Here is an 18,461-nt window from a genome sequence, read left to right on the forward strand (position 1 = left end):
CACTACTACACTCACTAGTCACTTCTAGTTCACCCACTAGTTCACTACGGTAGTGAACTAGTGAGTGAACTAGAAGTGACTAGTGAGTGTAGTAGTGTCTGGGGGCTCGGGAGACTGAGACCTCGGAAGCCCTGAAGAAGACATCAGAGAGGATGTCGAAAGCTCGGCAAAATGGATATCGACGCTTTTCAACCCGGAAGACTGGTGAGTTTAATATTAATTTTTATAATAATATTAATCTTAGCTCTAAGTTTAATATATATATATATATATATATATATATATATATATATATATATATATATGTATATATATATATATATATATATATATATATATATATATATATATATATATATATATAACGGAATTGGCAGCAAAAAGTGTATGTAAGTCAATTTTTAATGACAGTAGTAATAGTTTCTTGTACTGCCCTGAATAGAATGTTACCATAATGTTTTATGTTGAAATTTCTTTTATTTTTTATGTACTATTTTGTAATAATATTATGTTTGTAGTAATATGTTTTTATAATTTGAATATTTGGAATAGCATGTTTATGTATTTAAGTTTAATTATTAAACGGAATTTTAAGGCTGTGTAGATTTTCAAACCTACCCCGTCGATTTATTGCTATAAAATTAATTTTTCAGAACACTAGATTTTATTAAAAAATACAACTTACCTGAAATTTCTTTGTTAATGCACCCAGGACGGTGTCGTTACCGTAGTCGAGTATGTAGGTGGCGCACTAGGCTGACTATTCGTTATTCCCGTATGTGGTTCGTTCTGTGCGGACACGGTAGCTGGTACCGCATGCTGTTGGTTAGGGAAATTAAAGTCCAAACTACCCTCCATGTTCAGTTCGTGGTTGATTAATTCCTCGACGTTGCAGTCAAAGCCACCCTGCAACGACTCAACGTTGATATTTAGGTCATCCAAGATGGCGCTGTTGTTGAGCGCTGCCATCATCTGACCCATCATCGTCGAGGGGATGTTCTGTTGCTGTGTTGGTTGCGGAGTTAGAGGAGGACTACTCGAAGGAGGTCGTTGCATTCTGTTAATTAGATATTGAGAGCTAAGGGGGTCCGGCGAGGGTTCTGAGTGGGGGTACGAGGGGGACATGCCTGCAGGTGACATACTCTGTAATAAGAAATATTTCATTTAGTCGAACAACGATAATGACTAAGTCGATTTTCTATAACTTGACTTGTCTTCGTATTGCTATCCTGTATTTATTTATGTTTTCTAGTTCTTCTTTTATCTTGATTTATATTTCCTGTTTAATTTATTTAAACATTAAAAATATATTTTCCTTTAAATGTTGGCTTACCTCTACTTTAATTGGTTGCATACAAGAACACGATTGGATACGGTGGATTGGGCATTGCGTTAATCCGTAAGGAGAGGTGGCGTGTATGGCGCCTCCTAGGTCCCTACATCCAGGAAATTGTTCGTAAGGAGCTGTATATGGCGGTGGAGGGGGCTGTGCTGGTTGCCCATTCATATACCTACAATAAATATAGGGAAACGATTATTTTTTAACTTCTTTTTAACAATAACAGTTTGATTGCTAGTGATAGCATAAGATTAATACTGTTTATTGTTTTTGTTAATATTTTATTGTAGTATAGTCAGAATATAATACTTTTATTTCGAAAAATATGATAAAACTGATGATGTATTTTTTTAATACTGTTTTATATAGTACTGTTTCAGTAGAGCAAATCCTGTTGATAATCTTATTTAATATTGGAGTGTATCATTTTTATTTTAACAAAAATTCGTTCAAAAACAAAATAACAAGCAGTATAAGTCTAAGTAATACTTACGTTTGATACCATGCTACACCAAAATAACCTACCCTAATACTCGTACAAATAATAAATGTTACATAACAGTATTTGTCATAAACACACAATAAGATGTTAAGAGGTTAAAGGGGGTGTTATAAACATAAAGCAGATGTAGAATTAAGGTTTCAAGGTATTGAGAATTATTTTATGTCAGGATTGTAGCACTATTTGTTACCCAGAACTTTTCGTAGTAACGATTTTTTGATATATGATTGATAACAAAAAATGGTAAATGTATTAAATACTAAATCAACATTTATAAAACTACTTTTTTAAGTAAAAAAAAATTTAAGTAGGCAATATGAAAAAAAAGGTTAGAAATGTGATATTAATTATTGACTGATTAGTTTTGGATAAGTGCGCTGCAAACAGAAACAAAGGCTAAACTGATGAACCATTTCCGTATAAAGGGAATATAATCATGTTCATAAACCCTCCTAGTAAAAGAAAACTGCATTTATTGGCAGCATTTTCGTCATTTTAACGTAAATTAACTTAAAATATCTTTCAAATTACTTCCTTTTAATTTGCTTATAACCTTTATGTTTTTTATTGGCAAGAAAGCCAAAAGTTTGAATATTTTTAATTTAGTGTTTTTGTATTACTATGGTTTTATGGTTACTTGGTAAAACCATTTAAAAACAAATTAAATTGATATTTTAATTTATTAATGCATTTACTAATTAATTTAAATCCCATTACATTTTTTAGTCACATTTTGAATTTATTCTTTATTTTAATAATTATTAATTAAACAAATTAAATATTAAAATAAACCAAAAGTTATCAAACCAATTTTTATTATTGACATTGCAACATAAAGAAGGCGTTTTCAATTCACAGTTGGTACAATAAACCAAATATATACAAGCAGTGTTGTCTTTGCTGGTTGAAACATACAGCTATACAAACAGCAGGAAAGAAACATCTTACAAAAACAACAACAAAGAATAAGGGGTGGATGACACAAGATATACTAGACTTGATGGAACAAAGAAGAAAGATGAAGAATTACCCAGACAAATACAAAAAAATAAATAAACACATAAAAAAGAGAATAAAAGAAGCCAAAGAGGAGTGGATTAAAGAACAATGTGAAGAAATGGAAACCTATGAGAAAAAGTACGATGCGTTCAATATGCACAAAAAAGTAAAAGAGATAACAGGAAGCATAAAGAAATGCCAAATAGGTAAACTTAAAGACAAAGATGGAAATCTTATTGTAGATCTAGAGAATAAAATAAAAAGATGGACAAAATACCTGAATGAATTATTTGAAGATGATAGAAACAACTTAACTCAGATAATCAATGCAACTGGGCCAGACATATTGAAAGAAGAAGTAGAATACGTAAGTTTTCAATTCACAGTTGGTACAATAAACCAACTATATACAAGCAGTGTTGTCTTTGCTGGTTGAAACACAAAATTCTTCTTCTTGAAGTTCCGCTCTATCGGAGATTGGAAATCATTCTGACAATTATAATTTTGTTGGTTACGCGCCTGAATAGTTCAATTGAACTGCATCAAAACCATTCACGCAGATTGCGTAGCCACGAGATTTTACGTCTTCCTACTGTTCTTCTGCCTTTGATTTTACCCTGCATTATATTCCTTAGTAGTTTGTATTTTTCACCTCTCATGATGTGCCCCAAGTATTCCAATTTCCTGATTTTTATGGAATCTAAAACTTCGCATTGTTTTCCTAGTTGTTCGAGAACTTGTTCGTTTGTTTTGCGATCCATCCATGATATTTTCAAAATACGTCGGTAACACCACATTTCGAATGCTTCTAGGTTTTTAATGTTGGATTTTTTAAGTGTCCAAGCTTCAACCCCATGCAAAAGGGTAGAGAAAATATAACATCGAAGCATTCTTATTCGGAGCGATACATTGATATCGCGATTACAAAAAGGTTTTCTCATTCTATTAAAAGTTGACCACGCAATTTCAATGCGGCATCTTATTTCTTTTGTCTGATCAGTATCTTCTGTGATCCATGCTCCAAGGTATTTGTACGAAGATATTTGTTCAATTCCTGTATTATCTTGTACTAGCATAACTTTGATGTTTTGTGGTTTTGGACTTGGTTTTCTTCAAATTTATTTTTAGTCCATAATCGTTGCAATATATATTTAGTTTTCAGCAAAGTGTTGCAGTTCTTCTAGTGTTCCTGCCAGAAGGACGGTGTCGTCAGCATAATCTTATGTTATTAAAAACAAAAACAAAACACAAAATAAAAGCTTCCAAATGTGAGCCTATTCTTATTTTATAAGCGAGCTATACTGCGTAGTGCATCGATGCCTTTGTTACGTTTGTTTAAGTCAAGAATGTTAGGCCGCTTGTATGCCCGCGTTTTACTCGCCTGTCGCAGTGACTCTAAAGGAATTGCTCGATGCCTGTGTCGCAGCGTTCTCAAATTCTGTAGTCTGGAATTAGAGAACGCATCGCAACAGGCCTTTTATACGCGTTTATGGTCGCTGATGCTTCGATAGGAACTTATTTTGTTATCCTGCAGACGTGTATCGATGTGTGAAGATCTGAGTTGTTGCCATGGAACACCTCGATGGTGAACTATTTCTCGACGAAAAAGAAAAACAACCATCCTTGTGGAATTTAACATCAAATAATTACAAAAACCACTGTATTAATTATTCATGTAGTGTACATGCGCCTGCGTATTCGTGCGTGATGTATTGGGTGAACAATTATATATTTGTATTCCAAGTATATAACACACTGATCCATTTTTTTTCAATACACACTTCGTTATTGCACGGTATGATGGTCACTGAGTCGATCGGATAGCCAAGCGGGCTGGGCGGCTGGCTTCTCCTTCGCTTCAATGCGAGAGATGTCAGTTCAAATCCCCGGCTCGGTGAATAGCAAACAAAAAGGCTAACGCAGTAGTTTAAAATTCTAAAATGAATCTGCGGCTTAGTCTAGAATATGCTGGTATCTGATCGGCCTATGGTGGAGCAGTACGGCAAGAGATAAGGGCTTGCGGCTAGGTGATACTCCTCCATAGATCCCTACCGGAAGGGCGTGGAACGCCTAAATACCGGGTATATATATATATATATATATATATATATATATATATATATATATATATATATATATATATATATATATATATATGATGGTCACTGATCTATTTAGCAAATTTTACCTGAAAGCGACACGCGACAAAAAACGCTGAACAAAATTTTCATTTCGTTTCATTGACAAAAATTGCCTTTTTTTTGATCGCCAGGCGACAGACGACGAAAAATGTGAGCATAAATGCGGCCTTAGTCTAACTCGACTTTGGGAAAAAATTAGGCAAGCGCAATACCGTGGACATAATACAGAAGCCCACATTGTAGGGAAAAACAAAGCTTCTTATATTTTGTACTGTATAAACATTGAAACGTTTATATGCAAATTGAAATAAACAGACAACTAATACTTATACAAATAAAGTATAAAATTACTCTAAGACGAGCTTTCAAATACGAAGCAAAGAGGATTTGAATAAACCACGGTGAGCTATGACCAGTGTTTGCGGTTTTATTGTGATATGCTCACTAGTATTCCCACAAGACTCTTGAGAATTAAAATTATTGAGAAATCTGATTCATGGCATATAGAGTTTTTTATTCAGGTGACCTATGGATTACTGTAGTTAGGGCAATGTAGATATAAAATTAAGTTTAAAGACGGTGCTGTTAATACCAACAGAAGAGCTTTAAAAAAAATGCATTAATTTAACTAGCATTAATTTTTCTTTGTACAAGTATGTGACAATAATGTAATAAGAGATAATAAAATAATTGGTTAATACCAAATTTCTGATTTTTTTATAAACATCCTTCACCAATTAAAATCTAATTATTGTTGAAAGATTCATCAATACAAAAAAAATTTCAAAATTTGCAGTTTCTTTTTGCAAGGAGAATTTGTAAACACATTTTAGAAATATCTGGTTTGGTTGGCATAAACCCCATACAAATATAAAAAAAGCATGACAGTACTGTACACAAAAACATACTATAAATAAAAATACTTAATCGCTTTACCTATTTGCAAAAGGTTTAAAGTGCAAATAAATAGCAAAGTTCTCCCGAACGATGAACTGTGTTTCTCTTTTCTAGACAATTTATTGATACTTACATATACACTCATCGTCCTATTACCACTAGTATTTTTACTGATACACATCTTTTAGCATGACCAAATTAGTTCATACTCAGACTTATAAGTTTATCAAAAGTTGACCTGTTAGGCTCCAAGTGTACATACAATACCTGAATGAAAATAATGACACTATCTGCTTAATTTGAGGAGCACAGATCAATCAATAACACCAATTGAAACTTAATAACAAAGCACAAAGCAAAAGGACAGCACAAGCATAATTTCCAATATATTGAGATTCTAATTTAAATATTTTTAAAATATCTCTTTATTTTATTCCAAACAAACTTATCAACAAATGTTTCATCCAAAACCGGAGCGTGCTTTTTACAAAGCAAATAATTTCTGCTTGATGTTTAAGATGTTACTGTTTAGTAAATAGTTTAGAAAAAAAAACAATATTAGTGTCTTGTTAAGTCTCAGCCAAATGCAGCTACAATATATAACAAATATGCTGTTTTTGCCAATATATGACAAAAAGATGAAAAGTCCTTTAGCTCGTCTCTATCCTGCCAAGACTGTGCGAGTTTGGACAGTTTATCTACACACACAATTGCTACAAAATAGTTAAATAATATTAGACTTGAATTCGTTGCTTCTCGTTACTTTGATCTAATAAAGAACTTTGTTCTACCGTTTTCAGAACCATTCTAAACTAAACAAAGTATGTACACCAAATATTTTTTTATTATCGTAAAGATTGTAGTCCTCGTAGCCACCGTTATCTCCATATTTTTAAAGAAACTGTTAGTTGTCTAGCAGTATTAATCCTAAGCTTTTTCATCATATTTGGGTTTAACAAATGGTTTATACATCAATGACTGTTACACTAAATTCTTGGTGAATTCTATTAGAAAATTCCATTCTGAAGAGATCTGTTTTTTTCTAATGGGATCTCTGTTTTTGGTAACAAAACCGTGAAACTTTAAAGATTTCCTCGCGTATCTAGAAAGGGGGTGTAATAAAATTGTTTGTATTAGAAAAACTACTAATAATACCAAAATATTTTGAGATATTTTAAAAATTTAAAAATTTTAACTCAGACACATGTATCCCACAGTATCCACAAAATCTCACCCCAAATATGTGTCTGGTTCGAGCTTCATCCCCTGCTGGAGGTTTCCCGCCAATTGATCTGGCGAATAATTACCGCTGGGTACAATATCTGGACTATAGTTTTGGCTGTTAAATTGATTGTGCGTGGCCCATTCGGATTCGGCTCCTACAGAAGGGATGGGGGACAGGCGCCCGCACGAAGAAGTGTTCGAAGAGGCTCTTGGTCTAAAATCTGGGCTCAATTGGAAACCGCCGCTGGAGAAAACAAATTGAATTTTTTCAGTTTACCCTCGCGGATGGTGATCGGGTGTGACTAATGATTTTAAATTTTGAGATGATTCTTTATTTTATCCATAAGACTAACAGTGATTTGACATATATGTAAATGAATTTAATTTTTATTATTAACCCAATTCTTATTTGTAGTAGTCATTTATGTATAACCTCTTTTAAAAGAGGCTAGGCTTTTAAAAATGCACAAATTGGTTTATTTTTATAAATGTATGTCAAAACAAATTTTATACGGTTTGTGTTGACTACGAGTAACTTCTCATCATCTTCATACCTACATATGTTTATTTTTGACACTTCTCACGGTTTCATGATCTAAGAAAATTAAAAGTTATTTTCCTCTTAATATCTTAAAGACTGCTCACAAGTTTTGCGAATACGGAAGCAGTAAATTGTAGTATCCATTTTTAATCATCTCTTGTGCATTACTAAGAAGAAGATGATAACTCCGTACCTCTAGAATTAAGATATTGGGTCAAAAATCGATTTTGCTACTATATTTTTTTTAAATATGTCTATTATTATCCCAATTCTATATGTATCAATTCACTCTTGTCTTAAAGATGAAATACAGTGTTTGATGTGCAAAACTAATATGCAATACTATCGTTTTTTTTTATTTGAAGACAGTGAACAAATGTTAAAAATGAATGCATTGTATGGTAGTTTCAATCTTTATATATTTATGTTGCAAAAAATGATATTTTGGTTTACTTATGTCAGAAATAATTGGTTATGCTTTACGTATTTATATTTATAATAAACAACAGTTCTCTTAAACTGTTAAAATTAAAGTGATTCTAATATATATTAAAATACAACAGTTCATATTATGCTTATACAAACTTTTTCACCAGATTATTGCGTAAAATTGCATTGGTAAGAGTCCAGGATTTTGATTCTTTGCAAAAGTACGGTTTGAACGTAGAACTTCAACAGTCTAATATTGTATTTATAGCTGGATAGAGGCATCTAAATAGTTTATCCACTTTTAAATTTTTTGTTAACTTTGATTTCTTTATTTCCATATTCTGCATTTAATTTTCATAGCATGATCTTAATATTCGTTGATTATTATATTGTTTATAAGTTGGTCATTTACAGCAATCCCCTCTTCTGATTCGTCCAAGGCCCGTCTAAATATGTTTTCAGAATATATGTTAAATAATGCCGGTGACAATATGCAACCCTGTCTAACTCCTTTTTCGACTGTGAAGATCTCGAACAGTTCATTTTCTAATCGCATTATTGCTTTTTGTTGGAGATATAAGTTTCAGATCAGTCTTATATCCTTACCATCCTTACCATTCATGTCTAAACAGCTTTGAAATAGCACCTCTAGAATGTTTTTTTGTAACCACTCAATTACGAAATAAGAGCTGTAGGCGATTTGAATGTTTCCTGCGGAGTCCATATATTCATTGATGAATTAATTGTGAAAATTTTAATAAATGACTTATTAGTCTAACTGCGCGAAAGTCATCACATGATCTGGAATTTGGTTACCTAGGCAATGTTACAAATGTAGATTTTAGCCATGACTGGTATATATCGAGTCAACGTTATGGCGCTGTAACATTGTGTAAGTCGAGTAAGAGCATGATCTAATAAAATAATGATCTAATAGAATCTAATGTTTAAGATCAATGTGATTTATTCTGAAGTTCGGCGACACAATACCGTAATTCATACTTGATAAAATTCTTCATTTGCTTCATACTAGTTTTTAAAGCTTCAAATTTCTTCTTCTCATGGCGCCGTCTCCTTTCGAAGGTTGGCGATCCAAATGGCAATTGTAGTTTTGGAAACTGCTGCGCGTAAGATTTCTGCGGATGAGCGGTCGAACCATCTCCTCAGGTCTTTCAGCCACGAGTTCTGGCGTCTTCCTACTGATTTTGCCCCTGTACTTTTCCTTCCAGTATAACTTGAAGTAGTTCGTATCTTTCGCCTCTCAACACATAACCAAAGTATTGCAGTATTTGCAGTATTACAAGTATTTTCCTCTCTTTGAGTTCTTAGTAATTCTTTTTGTTTACACATCCGACAAAGTACCTGAATATTTGTAATTCTTTGTAGCCATGGAATTCTCAACATTCGTCTGTATATATACATCTCAAAGGCATCTATTCTTTTTTCTATTTCAGAGTCCATTGTCCAACTTTCACAGCCATACAGTAAGATAGAAAAAACGTAACATCTGATCATTCGGATTCTAAGCCGGACCAAGGTCTGATCTTGTAAAAAATGTTTTCATGTCATGTCAATCAAATTTCTACTTGAATATTTATTATCATAATCGATGACAACTGCCTCCTTATGTTTATTATTCTATTTTTTAGCCTCCTTATGTTCACAATTCTATTTATTTATTTTGATGAATGAATCTTGTCTAATAAAAACTTTCCTACTTCTAAAAAAGATAACTTTTTGAAGTATCATTCTACATCTTAATAATTTTTTTTGTAATCCACTTTATCTACTTCCCCCAGCATGTATGCAAGAGGTGCAGGTCTCAATAATGCGACTTTTTTGTTTTGGTTTTTGCAATAAAACGCTAAACGATAACTCATTATTTCAGTACACCAGCCATAAGATACTTACTTTACACTACTAAAACCACATACAATGCACTCATATTAATAGTGATCATTAATAATTTGATATACTTAATCTTAGGTGACCCTATTAAATAAATAAATCGATATGAAAGGATCGGTATGTCAGAAGAGTGACAAACCATGATATGTGGGTGAAAACTATGGGGATGAAAAAAAGAATACTAGTCGAAATAACATGCTTGCCTATCTACTAAGCCTTGCTGACGATTTACTGCACTAAGGTAAATGCAAAAATCTACAACAAGTCCAAATACTACTTTCTCTAAAATCAAATACGTAATAAACTACCAAAATTACTTTCTACAAACATAAAATTTCACAATTTAATTTTAATTTATTTTACAAATATTTCAAATTATTATAATAAAAGTGGTGTGAGATATTTAGAACCGTCACCATTATTTTAGTAGTGCGTTCACCAAATATTTTATTTTAGATATTAATTAAGAAATAATTATTTAGTAGTTGTTTAATAAACATGAAGTGTGCCTCTATCACCAATAATAGTGCAAAATGAAATGGTATGCCCAAATTCATTACCGTTAAAAAACTTTTTAGGTAAAAATACAATGGATTGTTTTCTTTTTTTAAAGTGAGATAGTTATCAATTTGTAATATAACGTTTGGGTACCAAATACAAACAAAAGTGTAAGAAATTTGAATCTGTACAAGTTATATTTGAATGATCATCCGTCAAATGGTCAAAACTTGTTTTGTTTTTAGATTTGATAATCAAACTATACATATATTAGCCACCTACAGTCAAACCTTATATTTCGCAATTTTTATATTTTATGAAAGTACCGAGACACGTTGATTTTAACACAGGAATCTGTTATTTGCTAAACCCTCCTGCTAAATGTGGGGCATAGCATTAAAGAGGTATGAAATATTCAGATATTTAGGATATATTTAACTTTACTTTTGTGAAAAGCTATGAAGTTATTGAAAGTAATGCACCCCTCAAAAATTAAATGCAATGACTAAGTTTCGATCAAGTTTTTACCATGTTATTGAAAACCATATTCAAACGAATTTTGAAAATAGTTTTAATAGCAGTAATTTATGTCGTCGGTAGCTTTTAATAATCGTGTTAAGTTAATCGGTATTTTTTTAATGCCAAAATTTATATTATTTCCAGATTTTTTTATAAAGTGGCTTTACAATTTTATGGTCAATGGGCAACATTTTGAACATCCAATTAATAAGGAATAATGAGTAAACTGCTTCTAATTATTAGTTTAATTATAATATAATTATAGTTTCTATTAATTTAGTTCACTTTATTTAGTATGGTTTTAATGTGGTTTTTAATATGATGTGATCATTTGACACACTAGCCAAACAGAATTGTTGCATTAAATGTTTAAAATATATAACGCTTTCAATATATTAATACTTTCTTGAAGTTAATATGAAAGAAAAAATCTGGTCTGAATGACACATGATATATTCCCTAATGAAAAATAAGAAGCTGTTGAACTGGAATCGGTAACATGTATCTATCCTCTTTAAATAAAAATTTCCATTTCAGCATTTTCACAAAATCTAAGAATAATGACAAATATTAATTTGAACTATTTTCAGTGGTAGGGCAACTACCTCTTGGAAATCTTCTTCTTCTTTGTGTGCCGTGCTTGTATTCAAGCGTTGGCTATCGTCATATTGACAAGCTGATGAAATGATTCTCGGTCGGCAGCTAGATGAAACAGTTCCTCGACCGTTCGACCTGTCCATTGTCTAATGTTACGCAGCCAGGACAGTTGTTTTCTTCCGACCCAACGTTTTCCTTCGATTTTCTCGCTCTTTGTGCACGGTCTCTAGCACGCGTTCGTTAGATATGTGTGCTGTCCACGGGATTCTGAGCATGCGACGGTAACACCATAACTCAAACGCTTCTAATTTGTTAAGATTTTTTATTTTTTTTTTGTTCACATCCATAGAACAAAGTGGACCAGACGTAGCATTTCAATACTCTTAGACGTGTGGTCAACGGCAGACTTCTACTGCATAATACAGAACGCCAGTTAATAAAGTTTTTCCGTGGGAGTTCTATTCTGGTCGAAATTTCCTCGTCACTTTCAACCCTGCAGTCAATCCAGCTACCCAGATATCTAAAGTGTTCCACCCTTTCCAGGATTTTGTTATCTGATCTTAGTACTGAGTCTTCGATATTAATTTTTCCGACCACCATCCATTTTGTTTTTTTTTGCGTTGATTGTTAAGCCCTTTTCAGTGCATTCGTTATTTACAGCATTCAACAGGGTTTGAAGATCTTCTAGACTCTCTGCCATTATTGCGGTATCATCGGCGTATCTGATGTTGTTAATAATTTCACCACCGATCTTAACACCTTCGCGGCGATTATTTAACGCTATTTCAAAAACTGGTTCAGTGTAGGCATTAAACAACATCGGTGACATAACACATCCCTGTCTGACACCACGCTTAATAGAAACTTTAGCTGAAACCTCTTGGTCCACCTTAACACAAGCGGTCTGATTGTAGTAAAGATTTTTAAGCAATCTAATGTCATACGTGTCCAGACCAACTGAGTCTAAGCATTGAAATAATAATGTATGTGGTACTCTATCAAAGGATTTTTCGAAATCTATAAAACATACGTAAATATTTTTCCTAACCTCAATGCTCTTTTGTAAGAGTATTCGCATGCAAAAAAGAGCTTCTCGAGTACCCATACCGTTTCGGAAACCAAACTGCTCATCACCAGTTATTCCCTCACAAAGTTTATATATGCGACAATGCAATATTTTCATAAAAACTTTGAGCGTGTGACTCATTAAACTTATAAGTCGATAGTCGCTACACTGTCTGGCATTCTTTTTCTTGGGAATAGTTATAAATATCGATTCTAACCAGTTGTCTGGTAATTTGCCGATGCTGTATATCTTATTAAAGAAGGATATGATAATCACAACACTCTCATTATCTAATAGTTTTAACAATTCTGCAGGTATTTCGTCAGAACCAGAAGCCTTCCTTCGTTTCGCTTGGTCGATAGCCTTCTGAACTTCTGAGATTAGAATCGGTGGGTCTGTATCTCGGTTAGATGTTATTTCTTGGTAGATTCTTTGGTCATCGTTAAATAATTCTATTATGTAATTTTCCCATTCGGTACAGCGCTCTTTTTTATCACTTAGAATTCTACCACCAGAGTCTTGTAATATATTTTGCCCATAAGTTTTGCTTTTGCCTGTTAATTCTTTTAGTTTTTTATGCAAATGGAAGCTGTCGTGTTGTTGCTCCAGTTTCTCAATTTCTAAACAGGATTCTTGTAGCCATCGGTCTTTTGCTACTTTAATTCTTTTACGGATTTCTTTATGTATTTCATTGTATTTTTCTCTGTTTATGGATTTTTACTACCTCCGAACGTCCATTAGATCTAAGATGTCTTGTGTCATCCAGTCATTTTTAACTGTTGGTCGTCTTAGAAGATTTTCTCGAGATGCAGTGGTTATTGTCGTTTTCATTGGAAATCTTATATCGACTGAAATATCTGAAATATAATGCTTAGCACATTAAAAAAAATTACCGATCACAATTTTTTTAGTTGAAACATTTTCCTGTATTACTCGGATCTTATATCCTAACCAACTGGTACAAAATATACTGTATGTATTAAAAGTTACTTTCTATAGGTACATTTAGTAATATTCTGATAAAAAATGTATTAAAAGAAAAAAATTTCAGCGGTCTATATACTTTCCTTGTAAATAATTGGTATATTTATACTTATAATAAAAAATATCCAAAATGATTAGTTATTATCAGAACCTTAATTGGTCTTATCAAATTTCATCATGCATCATCAGTACTAAAAAAATAATAGTACTTTTTTTGTAATACTTGTACATGTGCAAAAAGCCACTTAAAAATAGTTTTAAAAACCTTTGATTTGCAAGTTAAAATTATTTAAATTGAAAAATTAATGACATAATGTCGATGATTAAAGATTTTTAAATGAAAGCAGTGACCCCGAACCCTTACACCTTACGAAGAACCCTTGTGAACCCGTACTACACAACAGACTCGTACCAAAGAGTAGGCTGGTATCTTTAATATGACGCAGTTGTGCGTCGCCATTTTCGAGTAGGAATTCAGGATGTTCTCTTTTAGTTAAAAATCTTTAATCTTCGACTAATTATTTTACACGGTATAATTGTCACATAGCCAGTATACTAAACTTTTTTTTAACTAGTTGTAAGTGGCTTTTTGAGCGAGTAGAGGCGTCTCTATTGATAGTCTGATAGAATAAAGACGTAGTAAAAAAAGATTTTGCGAGATCTCTCATGATAAGAAAAAGAATGCCCATATTGCCCATCGCTAGTTTCAGAAGTAACTAAATACAGATAAAGAGTCACAATTCGAAAAATTGTCTAGTATAAATGACTATAAATACAATAAATCAGGCCTAGATTTCTGTAATCCAGTATTAGTTACTCGGAAAAATAAACTCTGTGCCTGCATTGGTTGTGGGATGCACTGAGTAGCTCTATGCAGTCGGTCCCAAGCCCGGAAAAAGAGGATCAATAGAGAAGTAACACCTCTATAAAAAAAAGGTTCAGCTGACACGACTGGTAGCACTTTATAACGGTCCCTTGTCTAGGATACAAACGAAGACCACAATGACGATGAATGCAAATAAAAATATATAAATAAATATATCAGCACATTCAAAATGGATGATCAGACTTGAGCGACACAGGGAAGGAGATGTATAAAAACTCCATTCTATGGTAACTAAGAATTACATTAACAACAAAATCATGGATATATTAAACTATTGTTGAACCTATAGTGACATACGGGCCAGAGTACCGGCAACTAAACAATAAAAATGAAGAAAAAGTACAAGCGGTTGAAATAAATTACCTGAGACGCTTATGGAGAATATCAAGACTACATGTGCAAAACGACTCAATAAGGTAAATAACAAAAATAGAAAAAACAGTCATACAGCGAGTTAATTTGGTATGGACATTTTATGCGGATGGGGCACAACGATGGCCTAGGAAAGCCCTAAAATATATGCAAAGAAATAAAAGGCAAAAAGGAACACCAAGGATGACATGGAAACAAAACATTGATACAGCAATAAATTCCCGAAATTTAGAAGTAGATGAATGCTTGGATAGAAAGATATGGCGATATGGATATATTATATTTTCAGTACAGCTTTAATTTTATTAGACACAAGTTGCTAAAGAAAGTATGCAGCAAAGGGTGTAACTGACTGGCGAAATTTTGTAACTAAATCATACCACATATGAAAATTCCTATATACTGGTAGTTTTTATGAACACACTAGACTACTAATTCTACTACAACTACCGCTACCAATACTATTACTACTACTACTATTATTGTTACTCCTATTATATTTTTTTAAAATCATAATAAAATCCTAGCAAGACCCATTTAACTATTTGTCTTTATAGGTTTCTAACTCAATATTTACGGAATAAGTATTTCGCAAATGTTTTAAAAAGAAACTAAAAAACAGTTACGAGCCAAAACTTTATATGAGTCCGTTACTGAGAAAGAATGTCAAAAAATATTAAAATCAGCTACTTAACTGCTACTATCAAACAAAACTAAAAACACAGTTATCTAAGTCTCAAACAACGTGCACACTGCAAATTAGGATCGTAAAATTTACATACTAATTTTAGTTTATTATAAAATATAAATTAGTCTATAGAAATTCATAAAATATGAAAATCACAAAACAGTTTAACAAAAAGGTAGATTATAAATTAAGCCACATATCTAAAGCCCAAAATAGATCGATTGAACCCAGCTTACCTTAGTACCAATGTGCGTACAAAAACGTTCGAGTTATTTGCAATTAAAAGTAAAAATTCCAGCTTTCCAAAATAAAAGGAAATCTAAGGATGGATAATTATTCTATATTCTCACATCTGGGAGAAGAAAATCCCCACGCAAAAAATTTTTCGTCGCAAAAGATCTTTTAAAGTCAACGTATGGGCAGTAATTGTGTTATGTGTTATTATGTTAAGTTATTTAATAGGGCCAGTATTTCTTGGCAAAAATTATTTCCAATTATTACAAAAATGTTATCAAAGTACTTGGAAGGGGTAAATATCAGGAAAAACATGTGTTTTTTACAGAATGGTGGTCCAGTAAAACTTACGGAATGTCTTTTCAAACAGAACCTAGCATTTTGGATTGGAAGGGCCTATTTTTTGTTCACTAAGAGATCCAGATCTGAATCATATTGCCTTATGCGGTGTTATGACATGAATAGAATTTCTGAATAAACCACAACTAGGAATAAAATCCTTTAGACTGGTTAAAAACTGGTTTTCAAAAAAGAACTAAGAGGCAAAAAGTTTTAAAAACATTGTGTTAATCTAAACTAAAACACGATTTTTATAAAGTGAACAGATTTCGTTATTTTTTAAATGCTCTTAGTAATTTTTCGTAATAAATATCAAATAGTTTCCGGAATATTGGAAAAAAATCTACTATTATTTAGTAACTTCAAAGAGCTGTACCTTTTTTTCGTGTGCTCATTTATTGTAAGGTAAGTTGAATAGAGCTATTTTTTAACCCCAGAATATGTAGTTTAATTAATGACCTGACCTTTGTTACACTCTATATCATTAGAAGTGTCGAACACTAATACGTAATTTGTAAGATTTATTGAGGTTTATTGTTTATTAGGAAAATGTTGAAATCCGTACATTATGTACATTATGACATCCAATAATATGTTTATTTCCAGCTATTTCGGTTTCACTTTTGTTTTTCTTCGTGTCTTTTCTATATGCCCTATAAAATTACTTCCCACTAAGCTATTTATGATCTTTAACGAGAATTAACCACAATTTAAAAAATTGAAAATACGTTTAGTTTTGACGTTTTGATTTTCACTTCGGAAATTCTTCTAAATAATCTATATATAAAAATTCTCGTGTTACAGTGTCAGTTGCCATACTCCTCCAAAACAGCTGGACCGATTTTTATGAAATTTTATACGTATATTCCGTAAGATCGAGAATAGGTGGTAACCTATTTTTCAGGTCATAAGTAATAAGAGTGGTCCATTCCATTTTTTTTTATTTTATAGACAAAATGTTGTATTTTATGATGTGGCATTAAACAATACAACTCTTAATTTTCACACTTCTATTCTATTCTAAGAACCTAAGAGAATGGTTTGGATGCAGGTCAAAACAACAATTTAGAGCAAATGCCTCAAAAATTAAAATAGCTTTGATGATTGCCAACCTCCGTAGCAGAGATGGCACCTGAAGAAGAAGTCATCAGTATTTTTATGTATTATACAACTATTTACACATTTATTTATTACTGTACATTAAAAAGTGGACTGAGCAAAAGAAAAAAAGCACTTTTATTACAGTATATTGCATTATATATCTCAAGTACCTTGAATAATGCTAAAATAAGTTTCGTTTAGAAAAATATAGATACTATATTTGTTTTATTTAATAATTCATATAAATACAAATAAACCACGTGATTTTTTTCTAAATTGCATCTATTGATACTTACAAAGTGGTACAATTTTGAACCATTTTACGTCGACATAGATCATGTAACAAATGGTCTTTATCACTTAAGTTGTTGTAGAAGGTTTATTATCAATTAGTATTTTTGGGATCCATTTCTGGAAGATTTTATTCAAGGATAACACATCTGACTTCATGAAGCCACCTTTGATTTAACAGATCCTGTAAGACAACTAATAATTACATGTGATACATGGTATACAGCCAGCTACAGGAATTTAGTTTCCTTGTGGATAATAATAACATGTGATTGGTCTTTATTAATTATGAAATCCGATAATGATAACAAAATCTCTGTAAGGCAGTAACATAATTTGTTTGTGCTGGAAGTTAAAGTAAGAAGCAAACAAAGCTAAAATATAGGAGAGCCCCACAACTGATCGTCAAATGAAGTACAAAAAAATAAAAGAAAAGGGAAAACTGTATAAGGCATGACATGAAAATAGATCTTACACAGGTCTTCAAAATTACAAGGATGTGAAAAGCAAAACTTAATTATATAGTTGAACAAAAAGCTAATACAAAATCGTACAAATATCTATATGAACTTAGTACCAAAACGAGTGAAAAGAAGACATATAACCAAGTCAAACACAACAAAGAAAGCACAAAATTATAATCAGATTATATATATTCGAGAGAACCATTATAAAATACTAATGCACAAAAAGGATATTAAAAGCAGATAGAGTGTGGCAGAAAACAAGTAGAACTAGAGAGTAACAGTATTGCTAACGAAAATAACAAACCAGGAGTCAGAATGGTTACCTATTAACAAGAAGCAAAGATGCATTGAACAGATGGGTGGAATACTTTAATCAGGCACTTAATATAGAGGAAGAAAAAGAAAACCTGGAAGACGAAAGAGATGAGGTAAGCAGAAC

At 32.1% G+C, this 18,461-nt stretch overlaps 1 protein-coding gene across 2 annotated transcripts in view; it reads right to left on the minus strand.

Moving 5' to 3' along the window:
* Positions 1-18,461, minus strand: part of LOC140439618 (forkhead box protein O-like) — a 627,931-nt gene that overhangs the window by 77,201 nt on the left and 532,269 nt on the right. The window contains exons 3-5 of one of the 2 annotated variants that reach the window (XM_072529644.1): positions 7,113-7,346; positions 1,334-1,511; positions 686-1,143 (exon numbers count right to left, since the gene is read on the minus strand). In XM_072529644.1, the coding sequence (XP_072385745.1) occupies positions 700-1,143; positions 1,334-1,511; positions 7,113-7,346 (856 nt within the window). In that variant the 3' untranslated portion in view covers positions 686-699. The remainder of the gene's footprint in view (positions 1-685; positions 1,144-1,333; positions 1,512-7,112; positions 7,347-18,461) is intronic. The other variant, XM_072529645.1, reaches the window with a different exon arrangement.

This window comes from Diabrotica undecimpunctata, chromosome 4 (assembly GCF_040954645.1).
Source record: "Diabrotica undecimpunctata isolate CICGRU chromosome 4, icDiaUnde3, whole genome shotgun sequence".
NCBI classification, from domain to species: domain Eukaryota; kingdom Metazoa; phylum Arthropoda; class Insecta; order Coleoptera; family Chrysomelidae; genus Diabrotica; species Diabrotica undecimpunctata.